The sequence below is a fragment of the Coregonus clupeaformis genome, unplaced genomic scaffold (genome assembly GCF_020615455.1).
Source record: "Coregonus clupeaformis isolate EN_2021a unplaced genomic scaffold, ASM2061545v1 scaf0196, whole genome shotgun sequence".
Classification (NCBI taxonomy): domain Eukaryota; kingdom Metazoa; phylum Chordata; class Actinopteri; order Salmoniformes; family Salmonidae; genus Coregonus; species Coregonus clupeaformis.
The window spans coordinates 313,037-339,512 of record NW_025533651.1 but is presented as its reverse complement, the minus strand read 5'-3'; the positions used below and the strand labels follow the sequence as shown (position 1 = coordinate 339,512).

Sequence of the window (26,476 nt, the reverse complement as noted above, 5' to 3'; positions counted from 1 at the left end):
AGCTCATGAAATGAATTAAAGCTTTGTGCTGAAGTTGGGCGAAAAAATCAGTTGAGTAAATCAGAGTTTGAGAAAACCTTGAGTGAGGTTTGAGCTTTTGTTTGACACTGGCACTGGCAGATTTATATGGTATTTGTTTCATACAGTGACTCAATATGTACTTAACCAAGCCAGGTCAACAAGGAATTTTCTCCATCACATTACCTTGGAGCTTCATGGGGACGATGTGTCACATCTGGCCAAGCTTTCCTTTAAGTACCAATAAACTGGACAGCATCCGCCACACAATGAACAACAAACAAAATAGTTTCTAGAAAATTCCATTTGACCTTTCTGCCAGTAGCACCTTGGTAGGAGGGGCTGGTTTATGGCAGATGGAGGCCCAAACAGACGTCCTTCCTGAGATGGAGGGATCTGTGATGGTGAGTGTGGTATGGAGGAGCTGGATGCAGATGGTGGTCTTCATGCTCATCACTGATTTGGTTTTTCATGCCCATCCACAGTGTCCTGACTGAGCCCAGCCTGCAGCCTCCAGACTGCTATGCTCTCATAACTGTCAAGGGATCCTTTATCTGCTGGACGTTTATTTACAGCTTTAATTTCCTGCGCTTAATGCGCTCCCCTTTCTCTCCTCACTAGTGTGACGCGACCATGTGCAGCCGATCGAATGCCCAGCATATTTTTGACAAATATACGTTTATTGCGTCGAATGCATTGATTTCCAACGTCATTGTTGCGGTTGGATGGCATGTTTTTATGTCATGGATTTGTAGTTCATAATTTCTGATGTGAAGAATATATCATGGGCACATTTTTTAGCAGATCGTTTGCAAATGTTCTGAATAGACATCTACAGTAAAAGACTGATGGAAATTGGTCCCCTGCACTCCCACTGCATCTGATGTGATGCCCAGGTCGTGAAGGTGCTACTTGATTCTGATATGTCGTGAGGCAGGTGGGGACTGGGAGAGCTTCTTTGACAGCGCCTGTAAATCAATCCCATTCTCTACCGAGCAGAGATTGATCCCCGAGCGGGCGGCCCGTTGGTCGGGCGCTGGGCGGCGGCTCCAGGCCTCACATTTGAGTGGGATATTATCAGACAGATTCACTGCACCCAAGCCTGCTGGTTTAAAGAGGCATGAAATAAACGCTTGGCCGTTGCCAATAACAGAGGGAGCATTAGTGAGCTACTCTACTGAACCTTTTGCTCTCTGCATTGGGAGATTGGTATTGAAAACCTTGTTCATTCATTCATCAGCACTCCATACCCAGCAGAATTATTCATGAAACCTGGAGAAAAATCCAATACTACGTAGATCAATCGGTTTGTCCCTGTGTACGGCTAGACATTCTTGTGTTCCCCTGCACACCTTGTCATTTTCCCCTCCTTAAAGAGGCTAGAGCAGAACTAAAATCGTGCCAATTGGACATTTTTGCAAAACTGGTGCACTGGGTTCGGTCAGTCAAAACTTGCGTCCATAATAATAGATGCGGTAAAGCTTTTAATAAGCCTGTTTCAGAAAGAATAGATGTCTAAGAGAAGAAGCCTCATATGTCTATGTTGCTAGGTGTTTTCATCTAAGAAATGTAAAGACAAGCTTTCTGAATGTTTGAACCTTTCTCATTTCATGAATGTTCTATAACTTTATATCTCAAGGTCCATACCATACAGAAAGGTTTTCTGCTCGTCATTCTTGATACATGCCATTCCAGTTATAATGAACATGTTTTGATGAAGTAAATGGAATCTCAGTAATGTCCCATCATGGTAATATACATAATTGGATACTTTTTTGTTCCAAACATGAGGGCTTTGGCATACATTCAACATTACTGAAATAATTAGCCAAAGCCCATGGTACGCCTTTAAAACTCACAGCGAACATTGAGTTTTGTAATCACATGGTAATTATAGTTCTCCACAGTGCAGGCTTAACTACTATGGGTCATTATGGGGTGCGCAAAAGCCATTCACAGGATCATTATTGCACCCTCTGAGATAACAGCACAAAAGGACTCCACATGGAAAATTACATTTGAAAACTCTCATCTACTATTTCATTACCCAGGACTGTATGATCGGTGAAATGGGTTCTTTTAATTTAAGGAGCTGGATTCCATCTTAGCGTGAACGAGAGTGGTTTATGTAATCTGCCGATAAGTGTCATCTCCCATAATGCCATGTCACAACTATGGCCCAACCCTTGCCAATGCATTCACTTGTTGCCCGCTTTCGCCCTTATCTTGCTAATAAGACCATTTCCATGGTGCCGACCTTGGTGTGATAGGAGTATGCAATTATCTGTTAAGGCCCCAAGTGTTTCTACAGGTGACATTCCTACCTCTCTCTGGCCGGGATAATTAGTGTTCAGATTCTCAGACACTAGGAGACCAGCTCAATAGGAAACCTCACAGTCCCCATGTACCGCTCACATCTCAGGACTATCAGATTGATGTCACATGGTGCTGAAGACCTGGCATCTGGGGACAGGGATGGAGAGATGGAATCTGGGCATACTTAGTTTTGAGCATGCTGTGATGCTCTCACTCAATCCATGTTTCAGAAGTATTTTTGACGAAAATAATGTCTTTACTAATTCCTAACATCTTTTAGTTCTCTATTTATCACATTTGACTGTCAACAGCATTATTACCTTCAAATGAAATCAAATTTGAATGGTCACATGCGCCGAATACAACAGGTGTAGTAGACTTTACAGTGAAACGTTTACTTTTACTTACGAGACCATTCCCAACAATGCAGAGTTCAAAAGTAAAAGTACCTTCCAACAGCATCAGTAATGGCTGTTCTTCCTTGTGGCCCTGGTGGCTACTGGAGGTTTTGTGATAAACAAGGTGTAACATGGTGTCCTGGGGATATGTGGAGTCTATGAACACCAGTAACAGGAATGAACAAGGAGATGGGTCTGTTCCATGACAGCCTGTGTGATGAGGTGATAATGATTCCCACTACCACAGAGTCCTCTGCAGGAATAAAATAAGAGTGGGCAGACACCACAAAATATGCTCACTCTCACACAGATGTGTGCCATATAAATGTGAAGGGTCGGTGGAGATTGAAAAGGGGTTATTTTTAGGTTAGCTTAATTGAATAGACATTTTACAATTGTAGTTTGTAGAAATCCTTTTGAATTGATGCAATAACCTTATTCACAAGAAGCTTGTTTTAAAACATATGGGTTGGAACATACTCAACATAGTTGTTGTATCGTAAATGAAAATGTCACACCAAGCCATATAGGGTTTGGCTTGGGAGTTTACTAGGGTTACAAAGACATTGGAATCAGAATATACACTGAGTGTACAAAACATTAGGAACACCTGCTTTTTCCATGAAATAGACTGACTAGGTGAATCCAGGTGAAAGCTATGATCCCTTATTGATGTCACTTGTTAAATCCACTTTAATCAGTGTAGATGAAGGGGAGGAGACAGGTTAAAGAAGGATTTTTAATTATTGAGACAATTGAGACATGGATTGTGTATGTGTGCCATTCAGTGGGTGAATGTGCAAGACAAAATATTTAAGGGGGGAGTGCAACTCAATATTAGGAAGGTGTTCCTAATGTTTTGTATACTCAGTGTAGATGTTTATTATCTGTCCAAAAGTAATCTTGTTGTAGTTGTATTGTCATTGCTAAGAAAAAGCAGGGCTTCTATTTTCAGAAAACATTCAATTATGGGAAGAATGTCTCCCTCTTCTGAATGTTGTACATTTGACAATCTCAAACTTTGTTCCGTAGTGGTTTCCTTTGTTAGCGAAATCTCTTTCCTCCATCTTTTCCAATGACCTTGAGAGAGCGTGACACGTAAAATTGGCCCAAAGTGAAATTCTATTATTGTCAACATCTTTTGAATTGTCCATCCTATATTACGAGTGCAGTGAGCTGAGTCTTTGCATCTTTGGATAGCGCTATCGCCTTTGGAGTTCCAATAAGGGAGGTTTTGTCAAGCTCCCAGATTAGACAGTTCACTTCTCTAGGGACTAAAACATATCAATCATACAGTTAGAACATTATAGTTTTTGTGTCATGTTTTATTACAGAATAGGGTTTATTTTCTCCCCTGGTATTTTACAAATGTTCCATCCCGAAAATAAATCATTTTTCTCCCGGGTAACCCGGTATCTCCCACCTAAACCGGAAGTGTCATTCGAAAGCATTATAAAGTATGTCTGGATTTGATTAGAGCTTTGATCAGCATGAAAATTCAAACCTGATGCTATCTGAGCCTGATGAGCCATATATTAAATACATTTAATGAGCCCTACATTAAAGACATTTAATGAGCCCAAGCCCAAAAAAGCCCAAATGCCGTTATCCAATACATATATGATATAAGCTACTGCACATTACGCACGACAGAAAAACATAAAAGCCCATAGATGTAGCTAGCTATATGAAACTAGCTCCAGTAGGCTAATCTTTTTGAATGTGAACTGTATTACTGTATTGTATTATACTGTATTATATGTATTGGAATTATGCACATCTTTCAAACCATGATAAAGCAGAAGAGAACATGCCATTCTGGTGCAGCACATGTGGCCTACAAAGTTACAAGTATAAGCTAGCGAATCGTATTTTAATTTTGAAATATAATAGGGCATATTTGTATAAATTAGTAGGCTGACGCATATATACCTTTCATAATATTTCCCCTAATGTTATTAGCCTACCTCCTCTTTATCTCTCTATTGTTGCTTCATTCCTTACTCGCTTTTAACATTTACATGAAATAACTTTTGTTGTCCTTATCTTCATCATTCTAATGACATCCTTGAATAATATAGGACTAGAATTAGATGCAGAAGGCTTTCACTTCTCTTCATGAAGATTGAATGGTTATGGGTCTGAATAAATAACTGCTACAGCCTACCGCCATCCCGCGTTCGCTCTTCTTTCAAACTACCCGTGAGTTCTCTTGGCTGCTGTATTTAACGATCAGCAAAAAAGAGCTTGCGTCCTTCTTCAATAGTCTATTGGTATAAGAAATGTAAAAAAAAAAAAAAAAAAGTGTCCAGCAAGCTATTCTAATGTAGATTTTCTTGCATGGGACTCCAAGAGCTAAGGAGCGTTTTTTAAGGAGGCTAGTGCAGCACAGGTGCTTGCGTATTGCGCAAGAGACAGAGACTATAAGTTAGAAGTTTATTATGCATAACCCATCATTAATTAGCTAAATATAAGGCTAATACTGCATTGAATGTATTACCTGAAAGAAGTAGGCTAGGACATATATATTTAGGGCTATATAAATGTCTTGAACAGGATTATCTATTTTGGATGCAATTTGAATGGAGTTGATGGAGAGAGAAAGAATGTGAGAGAGTGCTCGCGCGTGTACTGATTTAAAGCAACGATATTTGAGTGATAGACTGTTTTAAAACTCTGCAGCTGCAATTTAAAAAATTATAATCTTTACAATTAAAAAAACAAGGCGACCCCCAAAAGCCGGTAAATTAGACGCGCATTCGGTCTTTATATTACTGTAGCATAGGCTACGCTGCAGCAAATGTAGGCCTACCTGTCACAAGAAAAAAAGTCACCATGATGAGATGATAGGTCTACATGCATTGTGAGATGGTCTGTCCCCACCCTAAGCATTGATTCATCATGCAGAGGCCGTAGAGAAACCAGATTTAGACATCGCATATAATTTAACAGTTCCATTTCACGCCATGCTGTTCATATAAATAAAATGTTTCTCGTATTTATTTATCGCGGGAAAATGGGGTGGTTTTGGGCGGTAAATCCCGGTAAATCTCAGTAACCGGGTTCCCGCCATTCAACCCTATCACTGAACTCTCTGAGGTATAAGTTGTCATTTTCTTAGTTTATGCATGTTGATAAATTGATTTTTGCCCTGATTCGCTCTATCACTCTCTCTCTCTCTCTCTCTCTCTCTCTTCTTCTCTCTCTCTCTCTCTCTCTCTCTCTCTCTCTCTCTCTCTCTCTCTCTCTCTCTCTCTCTCTCTCCTCTCTCTCTCTCTCTCTCTCTCTCTCTCTCTCTCTCTCTCTCTCTCTCTCTCTCTCTCTCTCTCTCTCTCTCTCTCTCTCTGTAAAATGGATGAGACACATCAGTGCGATACTACAAATCCTGCCATCAAACAACAGCCACGTGGTGTATCCTGTTAAGCTTCCATTGTTTGTTTTTTTTTACAGATCCAAATCCCCAATCCTGGAACTGTTGGGGTGTGTGTGTGTGTGCGTGTATGCCTGTGTGTTTATGTGTGTGTGTAGATGGCTGTGAGTTGTGAAAGAGGCTGCAATGATTGGGGAGACTTTTCAGAGAGGGGTAGGACCTCAGGAGAACCTGGGAACACACACACACACACAATGAACACAACCTTTTGGTGAGGAAAGCTATAGACCTCCACTATGATATTATAACCACATTAATAAAAAAGTATATATACACATGGGCCTGGCTTATGACCGTGCCACTGAGATTTAAAAGCATAGAATTTGCCACCCACAGTATTAGGCCCTTAGAGAAGGGAAGTCCTCATTTCCAATCTCATTTTAGAGTAGACACGACGCAAGAAATCATCCATTGTATGTACAAAGGGTTACAGGAATATGTGTGAGGAGAAAAGATGTCGTCAGATCTAATTTGAGTACACGCAGTTGTTTCATCATTGATTTGATTTAAAAAATAATACTTAATCAAATTAATTTAAAGTGGTGGCGTTATAGTCATCACATACTTTTCATGTGGGGTTTTGTTGAAGTCTGTGTTCTAGTCTATTAGTGTAGTCATTATGATGACTGAAACAGTTGGGTTTAGTTGAGTTGGGAATTTGAATTTGAATATATTTCCAGACATTCAATTAACTGTAATGACTCACAAAAGCCACAATGCTCTTTACCTGCTGAAGGTTGCAGGTGTTCGTATTGTTTCATCATTTTTGTACTATTACATTTGTACATTTTAGTCATTTAGCAGACGCTCTTATCCAGAGCGACTTACAGTTAGTGAGTGCGTACATTTTGATACTAGCCCCCCGTGGGAAACGAATCCACAACCCTGGCGTTGCAAGCGCCATGCTCTACCAACTGAGCTACAGGGGACCATACTTACGCAGAAATATATGAATGGAGCCAGATTGAGAAACTCCAATCTACCACACTGTTCCATTATTACAGTCTTATGCATTTTATTAAGCATCTTTCTGCTTTGTAGGCATGCTGTAGGGCAGCTAATGCAATGTTGCTCTACCAGTCTAGCTCCATAATTGTATTGAAAAGTGTGCAGCAAACACCTGCTTATAGTTCTACGTTTTTGCACACTAAGCTCCTGAGTGGCGCAGTGGTCTAAGGCACTGCATCGCAGTGCTAACTGTGCCACTAGAGATCCTGGTTCGAATCCAGGCTCTGTCGCAGCCGGCCGCGACCGGGAGACTCATGGGCGATGCACAATTGGCCCAGCGTTGTCCAGGGTAGGGGAGGGAATGGCCGGCAGGGATGTAGCTCAGTTGATAGAGCATGGCGTTTGCAACGCCAGGGTTGTGGGTTCGTTTCCCACGGGGGGCCAGTATAAAAAAAATATGTATTCACTAACTGTAAGTCGCTCTGGATAAGAGCGTCTGCTAAATGACTCAAATGTAAATGTAAATGAAATGATCATGTTTGTTGGTGGGCTATTTTGTTTTGAGTGATGGAAGATGGAGAGAAAGTGCCTCTCCCTGGGTGGGAATGGGATTTGTGTGTAGCCTACTCTGTAGAATGGTGTCCTTGTTCTGGGTATGTCTGAATTGCTTTCCCTGCTTTGACAGCAAGGTGTAGTGACAGAAGCCCAGCCATAGTATATTGTTGCATGACTAATCTCTGTCTCCCATCTGCCACTGGGGCCTGGACAAACAACACCACTTCAGCATCATCTGGAGACATATTGCACTAATCACAACACTCGTCTCTCTCCCGGTCCCAAACACACAGTCAGCTCAGCATAGCATACCTGTTATGGCTAAAGCACCCAGGCACATTCTCCTCCGTGCATATTTATACATAAGGCTGTGTGACATAGACTAAATATTAGAGACACACTTGTTTGAGTGCTCTAAAAAGTTCTTAACAACACAGTAACTCTGTTAGGTTACTATCCGCTTGGCATGGTGTGCATTTGGATTTGGCTCAGTTCAACTACATCATGTTCTATTGGTGAATTTCTTATCCTTGCCTTTCATTACTCAAGTCTATAGGGGACAGCAATGATTTATCTTAGTAATGTAAATGTTTTAGGGATGAAATGTCAAAGTCTTGGGAGTTAGCAAATCCTCTATTCTCTCCTATCAAGAAAGATAAGTGTTTTATTTTATTTTTGTAAACATGTCCCTGTGTTTGTTTCTCCATTAAGACAGCAGAGTGACAATAGTTTAGAGGACGTTCATTAGAAGAATAGTCAAGGTGTTCTATGATATTCATCTTATGTTTAAAAGCATGTTTTATTTGTAGAAAATGTGCAAACCTTCAGCAAACAATGTCTACTGCTATGCTCTAATGATCTCACTCTGTTCAAAATGGCAAGAACGACTCACTTGTCAATGTCAAGAGATCAATGAAACAAAGGGTTATCAGTAATTGAAACATAAAGACGTACACATCAAACTCTGGCTAATTGAGTTAACCTGACCTCATATTTCCTCAGAATGCTCAAGGAGGTGATCATCCGCTTGGACACAGAATTAATCTGGTTGTAGAGGTGCTCTCCTGAGAGATGCTCCTTATGAAATAGTGACAGAGGTAAATTATTTAGGGTGATTTATCACTGAGCCAAATGACTGCAGAGTGACTTCAGCCTTGCCCAGTGATTAAGCTGGTTTTACTCTATAGATGTATCTGTTGTTCTCTAACACTTGTTCAGGTTAATAGACTACATCGTACTAATGACAGTGTTAGGTTAAAGTCATTAATGCAGGGTACATACTGTAGAGTGCTTTTGGCTGTGGCATCTTGGTGGGAAATAAACTTCTTAACACCCTTGACAATGTATTATTCTATTGAATTGACTTTGGCGAATGGTGGCAATAAACGTACAGTAACAAGAGAAATGTGTAGTTATCACCAATATGTCATAGAATTCTGCGGACATGGATTATATCACAATGTAACTGCCATAAAGTAAATGCATTTGTAAATAGCATTGACTTACTGTAGATATGCCAGCTGTACAATGTGGATGTTTCTACTGGCCAAGAGAGGTACCCTTGATCCCCTATGCTGCCTCAGCCTTTTGAACTCTTTGTGATTACATGGCATGGAGTGTGCACTGCTGTTTCCCCCCTCAGAGTAATCCTACAGCAGATGTGTCTGCACACCATCCTCAGCAATGGATGGAGGAGAGAGAAAAGGCTTATTTATAGTGGTTATATTAACACAATTAATTAAGAGTACCACTTAAAATGAATTAATTAGCCTACCAGGTTCTATTATACCATTTCAATGGTATGTATTACCCCTCCACCCCTACATCTTTATACCCCAGATTAAAATATTTTCTGCTCTATTTTTTTCATGTAGCAATATGATTGGCCAAATATTTCTGCTGCCCTTCCCTAGCGGTAAATGCTAGTCGTGGTTGAGAGCTCAGTTTGTGTTTTGTTGTTGGACGGGAGTGGGGTGGTGGATTCAATAATTCATTGCACGCTTCAGTGTAACAGTATTCATTTCCTAGTGTGGCGCGTCAGGGGAAACCACCTGTAGAGGAGCGGGGAACCATCAGCCCATTGTGGGATGAACATGGCCATGAGCTCACTAAACACCCCTCCAAATGTCAGTGTTGTTTCCCTCTTTTGGAGGGAAATCATGAGCTAGCATGGAAACCAGACGTGTCCAGACACTCACGTTAGATCTCTCTCTCTCTCTCTCTCTCTCTCTCTCTCTCTCTCTCTCTCTCTCTCTCTCTCTCTCTCTCTCTCTCTCTCTCTCTCTCTCTCTCTCTCTCTCTCTCTCTCTCTCTCTCTCTCTCTCTCTCTCTCTCTCTCTCTCTCTCTCCTCTCTATCTGAATGGTTAACCCCTGGAAAGAGAGCATTCACAGCCATTTATGAAAAATAAATACTGTATCAGAGGGAAGACTAGTTTTTCAAGATCCCTTACGGCAATGGCAATGACAAAGGCGTGTTTTTAAAAGGTCCTCTCAAAAAGACCACTATTACAACTTGACTGGGTTTGACTTGTTGAAGAAGTAAAGAAAATCTTGCTTGAGATCAAGTATTACAATCACATCATGACCGTGCTGGAAGTGATTACCAGTGTAGTTTATTATTCAGTCTGGGTGGGGGGAGCAGGGCTGGAGAAAAAGCCCAAGCCATTTAGTGGTCGAAATGGGCGTTTTCCCCCCTCCCTCATCAGTCTGTGAGTAAGTTCTGCAGTGTCAGCAGTCAACACACAAAAACAGAATTCAGTAAACGCTCCCTCTACTCTCTGGGAGTTTTTTTTCTCCCAAACAGCTTGCTCCCATCCCCCCTCTCCCCCGTCATGAACCGACATTCTAGAAGAAACATATGCTGCTAGTCCCACTTCACAACAGCTTGTGCTGCTTGAATAGGATCTTGCCTAGAGAGGAAGCGGTCGTCTGGAGGGAGAGGGGAGGATAGGGAGGGAGAAGGTGGACAGAGAGGGGAGGATAGGGAGGGAGACTGGGGAGGGAAACTGGGAAGTGGGGGGTGCTACAGTGAAGGGCTACAAAAACATCCACCGAATGAACTCCCCAGTTGTGATTTTCACCGTTAAAATTCAACTCAGCATGATTGTCTACAGCAATACATTAGAACCTACATTGCTTTTATGAGTCACTTTGTGGACAATAGTTTTGATTGTGGAGAGATGGACACTTTCAGTTTAGGTACTTTTCTGCCTCTAATTTAAATGTGATTTCCTCCTCCTTTGCTTATAATCTAGCAGTTTGAATGAGTTTGTAATGGGGATCTAATTCAGAGCAGGTTGTTTACACAGCATAAATGCAAAGAAAATCTCATAATGGAATGTTCTATGTCAAGGGAATTCACAATGTGGAAAACAGACTATTTCCTTGAATAAAGAGGACAGGGGATAATTTTTTTTGTTTGGAATTTAAAGTGGTACAGATTTGGTTGTGTCCTTTCTTGAGTGGGCTTCTCCATTTCTCTTTTTGCCTCATAAACATTCTATAGTTCTCCTACATGAATTTCATCAAGATTTAAGAGTCTATTTGACAGTCCTGACAGCTGGTTTAAAAAGGCTTCAACTGCTCCTGTGCAGGAGATACCAGGTGCACTGGATGTGTTTTAGGGTTATGCTCTCCTTACATATTTTATTTATATCTGCAATCTTATATTTTTTATTTGCCTGCTAATCTATTTAACCTCTGCGTTCTGCTGTAACTGTGTTGATAAGTAAAGGAGGTGAATCTACTACAACATGCTCAAAATGTATCCTGTGACGAAGTAGCTGCACGTGACCTCCATCACATCATATGTTTTAAATGGGAGCTAACATGAAAGATTTTCAATAGTACCATTTAAAATGTCAGACAAAAACTAGCATAAAGCAACGTTTTAGTCCCTTCCATGGCAACTAGTAAAACTGTACCACAGTCATCCTAACATCATAGGTAAGATAACCAGGCCAAGAATCCTCTCCTGTTTGGCTCACCACACTATTGACCAGTGGCCATGAGCAGTGTGTTGTCGTCTTGGAGGCAGATGTCTGGGCTGTGGAGAGTGACGGATGGCTTGTGTTTGTTTATTGGGAATTCCAGGTCTCTCCCTAGTGTGCTCCAGACTTCGGCTTGGAGATCCCAAGCGCCACCATGGACCCCAGCAGCTGGAGCGGCAGCGAGAGCCCTGCCGAGGACATGGAGAGGATGAGCGACTCGGCAGACAAGCCCCTAGACAATGACGCTGAGGGGGTGTGGAGCCCTGACATCGAGCAGAGCTTTCAGGAGGCACTGGCCATCTATCCCCCCTGTGGGCGCAGGAAGATCATTCTATCTGACGAGGGAAAGATGTACGGTGAGTACATGGGGTCTGGGATGTGGGTTGGTACATGGGAGGAAGAGGGGCGTTACCCTCCTTTGTAATTATACGTGACTAGTTTTTTTAAATACATTTTTTCAGATGGTAGTCACAACATTTAACTTTTAAAACCAATTGCATATCATCATTACACATTCAAATAATCTTGGTATGGGACCTTAAAAGTGCCCAAAGTGACTGAGGAAGATTCAGTGTTGATAAAGGGACAGCACAAGTGAAACAATAGACTGGGAGTGAAATTGTCAATCAGGAATTAATTTGTGGGACATGCAGGCTGTTCAGGGCTCCCTGGCGGTGGCTATACATTAATTTTCCCTTCTCTGCAGAAGTAGAAGTCTATAAGTAAAGCAGCATGAACTATTAGTCAGGGGCAGATGGTTCTGCGGCTGTCACCAGCTGTGCCCCCCCTCCCCCATTCCTGGCTGGGCGATGTCATGGAAAGAGGGAATATTTTCTTTCTGCAGTGTTGGACTCTCTCCCTGTCAGTGTCAAGTGAAAGCAGAAAGCCCCTCGGGGTGTTCGTTTGCAGCTGTCATGTGACCCCTCCGGCCAAACCAAATGTAAAGTCTAGGAGTCGCAGTGAAGCCCCCTCAGCTGCCGGTACAAAGAGGCTTCAGACCACACGATCAACCAGCTCACCACCCCAGCACCACCTCCTCTCCTCTACCCTACAAGCAGAATGGGAGCGCCAAAGAAACTCACTCACACTCCCCCTGCTCTGGATTAAAGCATGACAAATAGGTTTGCGTTGCAAGTTTTAAATGATTAATGCTAAGGACAAGACTCACTAGTGCAGACTGGACATCCTCAAATAAAAACGGCAGACTCGTTTTTTGTTGTACGCATTCTTCTGTCCGATAAGAGATCAAATTAGGTGAAATAAAAGTTTAATTTGGAGAAGAGATTTAACACCTTGCAGAATGCAGTTTGTTTAATGGCTACCATCAGACAGTTATATTTTAGCTCAGGCACTTCTACCTTTACAAATTCCACAAAACAGCATTTAACATAACACAGCACATTTTGTGTCAAATGCAAACCTTGGGAGAATTGATAGGCCTTTGCTGGCTCGGCTGATGCATAAAGAATATGATAATAGCCGATTCAAGGTTATTCATTTTCATGAAAATCCATTGTCTGCTGTTCTGTTTGTTTTCAGTGCTGTGTAAAGGGAAGTGCCATGCAGAGTGGTGTTTACAGCTGTTCCGTCAGTGGTTGTGTAATTGGGGGTATTGAATGTACCTTGACCTGCCTGAGATCAGGCGGATTGAGCAGAGGTCAACCATGCCAGAGGTGCTGGGTATCCAGTTGCATGTATATACTCACCAACACTGTGTCCCCGGACTGGCCTTTCACTGTGCCCTGTGCCCTGAGCCAGAGCTGTCAACCACTCACAGTGAAATAATGACTGGAATACAAACTCAAAACAAAAGTTTATTAGGTACCCGTTTACGAAAATGGTTAGCTCCTACAGACAGTGAGTCACTTGGCCGTGGCTTGCTATATAAAGCAGGCAGATAGGCATCAAGGCATTCACTGTTTGATTGAACGTTAGAATGGGCAAAACGAGTGACCTAAGCGACTTTGCCTGGTGTCAACAGTACAGGCTGGTGGTAGTGGTGTACTGGTGTGGGGAATGTTTTCCTGGCACACGTTAGGTCCCTTGATACCAACTGAGCAACGATTGAACACCACAGTGTATCATGCCTCGAAGAAGTTCTGGAGGCAACCTGCGCAGGTGTGTAAATCTAGTGGGATGATCCTTCTTGTATTGAAATAAGGCTTCAAGTACCACTGAAGTTTATCAAGGGATGTGTTAATGGAGACATTATTATGTGAGTAACACTCTCTCTTAATTTTCATGCTGCACAATTTAATTGCTTTTCTGTAGCACAATGGCCAACGGATCCAAAGATGTGAAGACAACAAGCTTACATGCTGCACAAGAAAGCTCTAAACAAGGTTGTTTGTTGTGCCTTGAAAACAGACTAGGTCGAGTGCCAGTGTTCAGCTGTGTGAAAGCGCTTTTGAAAGACAGTGTGTAGAGGAAGATTTTTTTATTTATTTTTTTTAAGGGAGGAGGGGGATGTGGTCTTCTTTCAGTGCCTAACTAACAAAGTTTGGCGGGACTGTGAGGCGGGCGGGCAGGGAGTGGAGGGGAGCAGATTGGAACTGGTCTCAGTGTGTTAGTTGGCTTTTTCTGGGGGCAATGCTAGCTGTTCTGTTCAGCCCTGCAGCTGTTGCTGGGTCCTAGTGCCAAACTCATCATAGCGTGAACTGTGACCCCACTCATACTCACTGAGCCATTAAGAGGACTGTAGCGCTGCCCAGCACGGAATATAGGCTGCCTTTTTACTGGGAATGTTTTGATTTTATTTTTTTTACCTGTGTTTGTTTACATATTATAACTGTGTAATTAAGGAAATAGTAAGAAACATCAAACATCTTACCTTCAAGCAATTTTACCGAAATATAATTTCACTCAAATGTTATTTTTGATTAAGAAAAACTTTTTGCACAAAAATATAATAATTATCAAACATTGAAATTGTATTATTATTATTAGAAGAATGCCAATGTTTAGAGGGTAGTCTGCTATGGATGTAGTCAGTGGTGTTGTTAACTGTGGAGAGATGCAGCTCTCAATGAGGCAATGTTGTCTCACAGGAGACACAGTGTCTGGCTGGAGAGCCAAGAGGAATCTCACAACCCAGCCTCTTCATCTCCCTCAGGAATCTCACACCTTCCTTCCTTTCTCACCAATCATGAATTGTTGGGATATCTGTATGATGCCAGTGTCATTGTTTCAAAAACAGAGAACAAAGGGGATACCTCTAGAGGTATCCCCCCGTGAAAGCAGATTTACCAGCAAGAGCCTCATCTTTAGACATACCGACCTGTTGCATTTCCCCGAGAAAAACTGAAGAGTTTTGTTTACGATGTTAGATATGTGTCTGTTCCTACCTGCATGCTACAGATTTCCATTAGTGAGGTGCACTAGCTCGCAGGGCATCACTTCAGAATGCCACCAGAGATGATGAGAAAGCCATGAAGTGGTCCTCAGCGCTGATGGAGGGCATTGATTGGTCTGAAACGCCACAGTGATTTGTGTTTTAAGAGGGCGAGCCGGGCCCTGCCAACCATAGAGCATCTCCCCTCACATAGCCTTGTAATCCTGGTCCACAGGGTTGTGTCCTGATGGGCAGAGAGACAGACCATCACCGCCCCTCTCATGGCATCTGTGACAGATGGAGAGTGGAGACGCAGGTATTTTGGTGATGAGAGACCCTGGGGATAGCAATGGGTACTGTGCATAAAGCTCATCACAAGAGGAACCGTCCTGAGTGCCCTTAAGCCCTTTGGTACCCCCGGGCCGAGTGCAGTTAATTAGCAACAGTCTCTATAGCAACTGCCTCTCGGTTCAAAACAATGTCTAATTTCGGCTTCTTAGCCTATCGTGGCAGTGTTTACCTGAAGAGCTTTCTGGTGCCCTGAGTCTCATCGGGGCTGGCGCCGTGCCCAGTCTCAGAGGTTAATTGTGACTGGGGTGAACAACAGCACAGCTGCATGGTAGGCAGAGCCTGGCCCTGGCCCTAGGCTGGCTGATGAGAGGATCATGAAAAGCACAGTGAGAAAGTGGCTGTGGCCCCAAGCCCCCAACACTGTTGCTTACTTACATAATTCACCTGCTGTGCAAGCCACTATTTAACTCAACCCAGAAATAGGGTTGACGCATGAAATGACATGCCCCACATTATAAATGTATTCACTGTGTATTTGCATTTACACGCTAGTCGTGAAATACGAGTGAATCGTTCCCATTTTACTGCTGCCAAAGTAAATCTGAATTCTTTCAATTTTCCTAGGTGATGCCTATAGCCACATTTCTTGTATTTTACACCCATCACTTTCAAAGAATGGCTGTTTCTAATTCATGTTTTCCATAGCAGAGCTGTTTAACTCCTCTGGTGTGTGCGTTACGTACCACAGCAAATAATTCCACTTCACATCACTGTAGACAAAGCACTGGCACAGCTATCATAAACCAGTCTAAATATCACAATATGTTTGTGATGGAGCAGTGAAGCCATGGCAACAGTAATGATTATGATGTGTGAAACTACCATCTGTCTGGGGAACTCAGAGGTGCTCTGCTCCTGGAGGCTGTCTGATTGGGCCCTATCTGGGCATGGCCAATCACTACACTGCATCTGTTGAGTTTAGAGGTCGAAAATGTTTACTGCTTTCTGTCATTTCAACTTGATGGCTAAGGTACAGGTAAGACAGGGCTTTACATACGATTCTGTCCATCTGGTTGGCAAAACATTACCCTTCTGGAGATTGGAGACACTATCAGTCCACATACAGTCCACGTATATGCCTAGGTCCTTCTTGTGTCTTTTGAAACAAAGCTTTCCCATTACTGCAATGCTGTGTGCTCTGTCATCTCATCAGTTGGCCGACCCATGCCCCTCCCACGGGCACTAAGTGGCACTTGGTTTGCAGGGATGCCAAGGATGAGTTAGGCATAATGAGCAGACCTGGCTCACCCCCGATGGCCCAGCTCTGTGCTCCTCTGGGGCCCGCCTCGCCGGCCCCGCAGTGCTTCCAGAGACAGCGAGCGGACCTGAGATCCCCCGCTGGGCGGATAATGAGGAATTCTGGGATCAGCTCAGGCTCCCTGAGTCACCTGCATTCACACAGATTGGAGTGTGCGGAACTTCAGGCCAGATAGGCATCAGACACCTCCACAATAATCCCCTCTTTGTTCCTGAGCCATTGTGGCAATGGAGCACTACTGTGTTTTTACACACATGAAGGCCAAATTCCAATTATATTATATATTTTTCTCTTGATAAGAGGAACCCTTGAAGTGTAATCTGAGTTCAGTCTGAACGGGCTGGATGTTGGCATTGTGAGACTAGCAGGGGGTTGTGTTGAATAATGTAAAGGATTTAAAGGTCATGAGTTCAGAGGTTGACACACCAAAGTTATGTAGTCATCCTGGGTCAGTCAGTGAAGATGTTTCAAATCAAATCAAATTTTGTATTGGTCACATGCATGAATACAACAGGTGCAGACATTACAGTGAAATGCTTACTTACAGCCCTTAACCAACAGTGCATTTATTTTAAACAAATTTAATAAAACAGCAACAAAAAAGTGTTGAGAAGATATATAAATTAAAGTGACAGTAGGGAGGCTATATATACAATGGGAATAAAAGTGACGGTGAGGGAGGCTATATATACGGTACCGTTGCATAGTCAATGTGCGGGGCACCGAGCTGGGTGAAATAGTTGAGGTAATGTTTGCATGTAGGGTAGAGTTAAAGTGACTATGTAAATACTTAACGAGTAGCAGCAGCGTAAAAATGTATGGGGTGGGGGGCAGTTGCAAATATCGGGTAGCCATGATTAGCTGTTCAGAATCTTATATTTGAAATTGAGAAGCTGTTGAGAAGTCTCTTTGGACCTAACTTGGCACTCCCGGTGCCGCTTACCGTCTCTTGTAGAAACTGAGCTAGGGTGACTGGAGTCTTTGACAATTTTGAGGGCCTTCCTCTGACACCGCCTGGTATAGGGGTCCTGGATGGCAGGGCTTTGCCCTGTGATGTACTGGGCACGTCACTTTTCACCCTCTGTAGTGCCTTGCAGTCAGAGGCCAGAAGCAGTTGCCATGCAGGCGGTGATGCAGCCAGTCAGATCTTTCGATGAATTGCAGCTGTAGAGCCTTTTTGAGATCTGACCCACCACAAATCTTTTGAGTCTCTGAGGGGAAATGCTCGTCCCTCTCGACTGTCTTGGTGTGTTTGGACCATGATAGTTCGTTGGTGATGTGGACACCCGCAAACTCTCAACCTGTTCCTACCCGTCGATGAGAATGGGGGACGTGCTCAAGTCCTCTTTTTTTTCCTGTAGTCCACAATCATCTCCTTTGTCTTGGTCACGTTGAGGGGGAGGTTGTTGTCCCATAACACCCACACGGCCAGATCTCTACCTCCCTCTATAGGTGTCCATTGTTGTCGGTGATCAGGCCTACCACTGTTGTGTAAATAACCAAACTTAATGATAGTGTTGGAGTCTACCTGGCCATGCATCGCCTGGTGAACAGAGTTACAGGAGGGGACTGAGCTCTGCACCCCTGAAAGTGGTGGCCCCACGTGTTGAGGATCAGTGTAGCCAGATGTGTTGTTACCTACCCTTACCACTGGGGCGGCCCGTCCAGGAAGTCCAGGATCCAGTTACCCAAAAGGTGTTTAGTCCCAGGATCCTTAGCTTAGTGATAGGGCACTATGGTGTTGAATGCTGAGCTGTAGTCAATGAATAGCATTCTGCATGGTATTCCTCTTGTCCAGGTAGGAAAGGGCAGTGTGGTGTGCGATAGAGATTCTGCATCATCTGTGGATCTGTTAGAAAGATCACAGGGTGGAGTGGGTCTAGGGTTTCTGGGATTATGCTGTTAGTGAGCCGCGCCATCTTTCAACACTTCGCGCTACAGGCGTCAGTGCCACTTGGGTGGGTAGTCATTTAGGCGGGTTATCTTAGAGTTCTTGGGCAGGGACTTCTGGTGGTCTACTTAAACACCTTTTTTATGTTGGTATTACAGACTCAGTCAAACATGTTAAGAAAATGTCGAGTAACATTGCCAGTTGGTCAGCACATGCTTTCCGGAGTGTCCTGGTAATCCTCGGCCCTCCATACCTTGTAGATATTGACCTGGCAAAATCTGCCTCCCATGTAGCTCTGAAACGTATCACATATAACCCCCAGAACAGCTGGTGCTCTCGCATGCTTCAGTGTTGCTTGCCTCGAGCTGAAGCATTGAAGTGGTTTAGCTCGTCTGGTAGGCTTGTGTCACTGAGCAGCTCAGCGGCTGTGCTTCCCTTTGTAGTCTGTAATAGTTTTCAAGCCCCCCCACATCCGGCGAGCGTCAGAGCCAGTGTAGTATGATTCAATCTTAACCTGTATTGACTCTTTGCCTGTTTGATGGTTAAACGTTCATAAGCGGGATTTCTTATAGCGTCCGGGTTACTTCATGCGGCAGTCCTTTAGCTCAGTCGCGGATGTTTCCTGTAATCCATGGCTTCTGGTTGGTATATTCGTGGGGTGTCTGTGGGGCAAACATCCTTGATGCACTTATTGATGAAGCCAGTGACTGATGTGAGTGTACTCCTCCCAATGCTGTCTGAAAAGAATCCCGAACATGTTCAGTCTGTACTAGCAAAAAAAACAGTCATGTAGTTCTGCTTCTATCTGCCCATCTCTCTGATTGTTTGCTGTCCGCTCTTCCCCACTCTCTACAGTATATTTAGTTTACTCTCAGGGACAATGCTTCCAATTGTCTGCTCCTTAAAATTCTGTCGGATTTTCAAAGGGAGACTGTTGCTGTAAAACAAGACTCAAAGGCACATGACATTTCAGCATCTAAAATTCGAGGAGGGTACCTTTTATATGTGCTCTTTGTGCTGTCACTTTAAACCAAGCTCACCGCTGACAATCCTGCTGCTGCTTGCCTGCACCTGTTGTTGTTTTGTGCCCGTGGCAATTAAGAGAGAGACGTGTGTGTGTTCGTTCAATAGGCCCAGCTCGAAGATTATGAGGACAGGTGATAGAAACAGGTCTGGTTGTATTTCAAACTGGATTTCATATCACTTATGTAATTGTAATGTAATCAATTTACATTAGAATAGATTTTAATCTAGATTCTCAGCTTTTTTGATGATCAAGTACTATTATTCTTTATTTTTATATTTTATTATTTTATATATTTTTATTTTTTATTTGTTTAGGGGGTAGATCAGCTTTAATATTGCAGATAGATTGTAACTTCCGTCAATGTAATTGTCTGTTTTTTTTCTTTTTTTCTCGCATATATACATATATATATACATATATATATATATATATATATATATATATATATATATATACATACATACACATATTTACACACATCTCCCATTAAAAAATATATATATTTCCCTTTTACTATTATTCTTAGTTAGGATCTCCCCAGCATTAGACCCCAGTGTTGACCTGAATGTTATACTGAAGTACCCTGTGTGAGGTGTGACTAGACATGGCATGTTGGCACTTGTCTTAGATTCCTGTCTCCTGCCTGCCTCCTGCTGCATTAACCACCTCAGGTTGTTGGGGGATTGCACCCGCTTGGCTGTTCAGCCAGAACAATGGGCCCTGGGCTCTTGTTGTTGTTATTTGTTGACCAGTGGGTGACGGGATGCTATTGGCAGGAGCTTAAATGGTGCTAAAGAGACGGCTTACTCGCAGACGCAGCAATAGGAACGGAGATAGCGTGCAAAGTTCTTGAATATTGCGGATACTTTTGGTGTATCCATATGGCATGGTTAGATGAAGGAAAATCTTTGTAAATCTCTTTCCACTGGATTTGTTTCGTGACATTTAGTGACTTTTTTGTATATTATGTAAATCCATCAGCATACAGTAGATGGTATGTCTATTATGAACAGCAGTCACATCTGCCTCTGATGCAGCCCGGTTTGTCTTTTGTAGGTCAGGACCGCAGTTGGTTTATCAATGTCCAGACAGGCTCCTCATCAGAATGGAATGTACCATGGAATCTCAGATGGCTTTTTTAGAGACTGTGAACCCAGACAAATTTATACACAGACAAAGCAGACACACATACATGCATGTAGGCTAAACACACACACATGCACACACGAGCACACACACATAAACACGGACCTCTGTGTCCTAAGAAGATCAACACTGAGGCTGTTTTTATCATTAAATGATTGTACAAAAGATTCACTCCCACCAAAAAATACAATGTTTGTTTTTCCCATGTAAAGGACACAATCTAGATTTTTTTGTATGAATAATCCTCAGGCGTTCAAGTCCCATCCTTTTCTAACAAGAGAAGAAAGAGTGCTTTCTAAAGTTGCCATGTAATTCCTGACCTGCGGGGAAGAGAGACTACAGAGAGTTACTGTGTGCTCAGTTGTGATTTGACCATGGTGAAGTTTGCTCAACGTTTTATCAGGAAATGTTTCCATGTGAGAGCAGGGTTAGGTTAGTAGGGAATATTCTGCTGCCTGTGTGTGTCAGGGACTTTATGGGGTGTGTCCCAGCAGTGAAGCCTGTGTGAGTCTCTTTAGAGCTGCGCTGGTTTCAGGTTGCACGCTCCCAATTGGCTGCTTTTGTTTGAGTAAAACGCTGGAACTCTGGGCTTCTTAAAGATGCAGTGTCTCTGATGCTCTCCATTCATGTAGAGCATCAGTTTAACACTGATGATGGCACCATTTTATATTTATGAAACCCTTTGTACTGATGAGACCAACCATTCTACACTGATGAAACCATTCTGTGTAATCAATGTAAGAATGGAATATGTACCGTACCTCTATATTTTTCAACCAGTGCTCCTAAAGCCTGTCATTGTTGAAGCCTGTCATTGCAGCAGATGTTGAAGCCTGCAATTGTATGTCCAAGGCAAAGAGTATAGGATTCTCAACTGTAGACACTGTTAGTCTGTTCGTGAAGAGGATCATGAAGAACAGGCAGGAGATATACTAACCTTGACAACACTGCACAGTGTTTATCGCAGAGAAGCAGACAAAGGAGCTGCTCTTAGAAGACTTACATACTCAGATCTCAACAGCATAGAAATGATCACATTGGGCACATTTACTATGTATCGTTTACTATCTATCGTGTTTCGTCTGTATCACCGGCAGCTATCTCTTCTAGACTGATTGGAGCTGTCCGACTGTTACAGCCTTGACAGAGAGGATTGTGTGGGATTTCTCTGTTGGAAAAGGATAGAATTCCCTCAACTTTGAGAGATGAGGTTTTTACTTTCAGCCTGTGTGAGTTAAAGAGAAGCAGGGAGAAGGAGAGGCAGACTACATCAGGTCCACAAAGTTGGGCTTTTCATTTACACATATTGGTCGCCGCTAACAGGTTTTTCTTTGTGTTCAGATGCCGGATTGATCCTAAGAGATTGAAAATATTGATTTAACCCTGTGAGGAGGCGGGTGGGGGTGCCTCCCTGCCAGCCAGCGTCATGTTCACACATCGGCCGCGCTCCGCTACGAGTTCCTCAGGGGACTCCTAATTACTGCCGTCCTCACAGATGAGTCCAGCAGCCAGTCCGACTGGTTGTTTATTTCACCCCCCCTTCCCTCCCTCCTTCTCTCTCTCCTCCTCCTCCCCCACTACTCCTGAAAGACACACCCCGACCCAACGGCCAGGCCTGCCTCTACAGTAATGTATGTGATGATATACTCAGTGGCTCCTAATTGATAGAGTGATTCAGACGAGTGCTGGCTGCGTTAATTGTTCCCCGGTGAGCCCATATATTGCTCTGAGAGGGGGGAGTAGGACTCAGCCGCAGGCTCGCCAAAGCAGGACAGGCCAGGGAGAAAGGACGTAGAGCCCTAACTCCTCGCCCCTGTCCAAAACACAGTCACCATTTAGCAGAGGTTAGCTGGTGTAATCCTCTCTGTGTCTCCATGAAGACCCGGGTCAGTGACCTGTTGATATCTGATGTCCCGTTAGCTGGAGAGAAAATACCCCACCTTTAATCTCTCACGGTTAACCTGACTCATTACCTCAACCACTCACTGGGCTTTTATCTCACTTTAAGGTCAGTTAAAGTGAAGTATTGATTTCTTTTTGGTGTTGGCAGAAATAAATAGATTTTTAAAGAGGTATTAATTACATACAAAGGACATTGTAAGGAGAAATTAATTGATCAGCAGTCAGATTTCCAGCCACCTAATGAGACTTTTGATCCATTAATCAGGCCTGAAGACTAAACACAGTGAGCGCCGACCTCCACTGGGTTGAATTATGGATGTGTATCAGGAGTCGCGAGAACTTGGCGAAGCCTATTCAGCTGGCCACTTTCTGCGGGTGAAAGTGATGGTCTATTACCACTGAATGCTTGTAGATCCTGGTTGCTGTTACTCACTGTGGAACAACATTTATATCTCATGACAATGATTAAGTAGCGGATATTGTTGGACGGCTCGACGACTGAATGAGAAACATTACTCAGGTTTGGGGTCTGCTGCTCTGTTTGTTCTTTGCTTGCTTAAGACCACAAATATAGCCTAGCCGTTCCATAGAAGAGCTCACCCTTTGTAGCCCTAATCATCAGAAGGAACTACTTCTATGTTCTCAACCAGTCAGCAAAGTCCCCACATTAGAAACCACAACTCAACAAACTGCAGAAATGGGATAGATGAATCACTTGAAATCAGAGTGTATCTAAGAGAAAATGAGATTATACTTCAGCAAATATAAGACCTTATCTTCTCATAGATTAATACATTTTAGACAGAAGTATATGAGCATTAAACGATAGGTTTATGGTAGTTATGCAACATATTTGTTGATTACTAGCACACTGTTGTTAGAGAAATACTGTAAATGGAGTTTTGAGTAAAAGTCTGCCTATTTCTAAAATGACAATCATGTCAATGACATTTGCATGTTACTTTCCATCAATTCACATTGTATGCTAAAGGTTATGTAAAAGATTGGGAACATCATTATATCTATGTCTTTGAAAGTGGACTGGATTTAGCCTTTTTGTTTGTGGAGCTCATTTTATACTGCATTTTTAATACTAAACATGATATTATGTAAACATCATCTTAAAAACATAATCTGTTTGTGTAAGCCCATATGTGAGTTTAGTGAGTTATTTGAGGGCATTCGTGTTTTGTAAATGGGTGATATGAATCTCTGTGGTTTCTGTCTGCCCCACCGGCCTGTTTGAGAAGTCCTGAGGAGGGGACACAGTACTTAATTACTTTTCAAACCAAATTCATTAGCTCTTCACATTTCTTCTTCAGTGTTACATAAGTGCCCTCATGGATTGGTATAAATATTTTCATTTTTCTGTTTCAAATGAGCACTGAATTGTTGTGGTTGTGGCTGTATGAATGAATGAGAAATACCCATATTGAGTGTGGGGGCCGAGGTCAGAGCCAAAAGCAAAGAGCCACTGATGTTCTGCTTCTTTCTCCCAGAGACATTAAGGAGCCTGCCCTACATTTACAGAGGCACACAGCAGGCTCCACAAATGAAATAGTCAAATCATGGATTGTGAAATTTTGGGTGGAGGCTGCAATGGATGTACAGATTGCAGATGACAAATCAGAATCTCTCACAACGTTTCACTTAAAATAATTCATAACAACCTTCTTGAAAACGATTTGCACAAAAAACAAACATATGGTCTTTATTAATAATTATTTCCTCTTACTCAGCAGCATGGCACCACGTGATGGGTTATTACAGCAAGCTGAATGTGTAGAATGTAGATGTGTATACGTGTGTTTGTGTGTGACCTTGCCCTCTCAGCAGGAGGCAGATGGACACACGCACAGATGGCCTCTCGGGAAGATGTATAGGCTTAAACTTTCAGTTTGTAAAAGCTAGGAGGGATGGGTGGGACGTGTGTGTGTGTGTCATCGTGGGGGTAAACTATTGTGACCCTAAGAATGGCCTGAGTGTGTGTGATCGTCGACGTGCCGACTTTGGCCTTGAAGTCTTTCTTGGGGCACCACGCTTTAAATACGGGGGGTGGGGAGGAGTTAAGCCACCCATAATAGGGAGCTGGTTGGCTGCGGTCAGATGTTGGGATCAGCAGACGTTATCCTCTTTCTAAATGGATTTCACTGGCATAAGGGGCTGAGCCCCCTCTCCCTCTGACCCTAATTATAACCATGAGAGAGCAGGGATTTGAAGAAAAGGGGGAGGAGGAAGAGGGGAGGGAGTTTCTTTGAGGCACATCTTCATGGGGAAACACCTGCAGGATCTTACCAACTTCAAGCCTTTATTTTTAGAAGCACTGGAATTGTTTCAACTAGCCTCTCGCTCAAAGGACAGATCTATTGTTTTGTTCACCTTGGCAGCTCAGCAATAATTAGTTTTGTACAATTAACACCAATACAAACAACATACTTTTGCAGTGTAGTTATGTTTAATGGTTATAAAATCTGGGCTATCGTTCCGTAAAAATAAAAATAGTATTATTTTGTACATATTCAAATGTAGGTTACTTGAAACTGACAGCCAAACCTAGGATACCATTGTCTGTCACCTGTTTAACTTCCAGGCCACAAGTCTCCTTTATTGTTAGTGACAGGTTCTCCTCTTGGCAAGCGCTGTTTCCCAGTGTGCCGTTGTTCTTGTCAAGTAAAAGGCTTCCTGCCTCCTCTACCCACACCCTGACCCAGCCAGGGACCCTCCTGCTGAATGCCTCCATATTGTTGGTTTAGTCTACTGTGATGCTAATGTCAGCCTGAGACCCCTGAGTCATCTATCAGGGATGACAGGGAAGTCAGGCCTATTGTCTGAACCTGCTACTCCATCCACATAGAGAGAGAGGCTGGCCTCTGGCCCACACTGCATTCTGGGACAGGAAACCCAATGGAAAAGGATCAATGCCATCTATGTAATCAACACTTACATAGATGCCTGTCTCTGTGTCTCTGTGTCTCTATGTCTCTGTGTGTGTGAGTGAGAGAGAGAGAGAGAGAGAGAGAGAGAGAGAGAGAGAGAGAGAGAGAGAGAGAGAGAGAGAGAGAGAGAGAGAGAGAGAGAGAGAGAGAGAGAGAGAGAGAGAGAGAGAGAGAGAGAGAGAGAGAGAGAGAGAGAGAGAAAAAACAAAACAAGGAAGCACTTTCTCTGGTTTGAGAAAGTCCCCTGTAGTGCTCCTTGACTAACAAATTAATGTTTTCAGACAGGGGAATTTGTATTAGGTGCTTTACCCAGTAGTTCTTCCAACATCACAAGGTTCTAAATATTGGGTTGAGATAATGACTGAGGAGTGCCCTAACATCTTACAGCATGTTAAGCTTTCACAGGTCTAATTCAGGTTAAGACTGGGCGAAATCACATTGGTGGTTCCTTTTGGGCTTTGACAAGTGACACTTGAATGATAGATATGTTTGGTGGGGCGGGGCTTGTGGGCGAGAGGTTGCCCCCTGTGCTGTCCAAGGCGTGTCCTGTGCTCCTACTAAGAGGAGAGAGTTAAAACCACATGAGCGAGCGCTCCGCTGGCTGCCATGGAGCCAGGCCCAGCACAGTCTCAACATCCATTGACATCATCGCCCACCGCCGGACCAGATGTGACTGTGGTTGTGCCTGCATTAAACAAAAGTGCTGCTACAGGAAATGAGTGCCTTTAAAAGCAGGAGGAAAAAAGACTTCAGCAAAGCGTTGTTATTACCACTCAAAGGATGTAACCAAGGCAGTTAAAATGTTTATTACACCATAACCTAAATTATCCCAATGTTTATCATATGCGGGTGCATGGCTTTGGGGCCTATTCAGATCGAATCATCTTTTCATTGATATGCCAGTGGAGATGCTAAGGATGGGTGCATGATCAATGGCAGATTTATGCACATCAAGCTCACTCATACTTATATAATTGAC

General features: G+C 43.0%; 1 protein-coding gene across 5 annotated transcripts in view; it reads left to right on the top strand.

Moving 5' to 3' along the window:
• LOC121556352 (transcriptional enhancer factor TEF-1) overlaps nucleotides 1–26,476 on the top strand; it is a 54,171-nt gene that overhangs the window by 6,811 nt on the left and 20,884 nt on the right. For all 5 annotated transcript variants that reach the window (XM_045214095.1, XM_045214093.1, XM_045214094.1 and 2 more), the window contains exon 3: nucleotides 11,759–12,011. In XM_045214095.1, coding sequence (XP_045070030.1) covers nucleotides 11,810–12,011 — 202 coding nt within the window. In that variant the 5' untranslated portion in view covers nucleotides 11,759–11,809. The remainder of the gene's footprint in view (nucleotides 1–11,758; nucleotides 12,012–26,476) is intronic.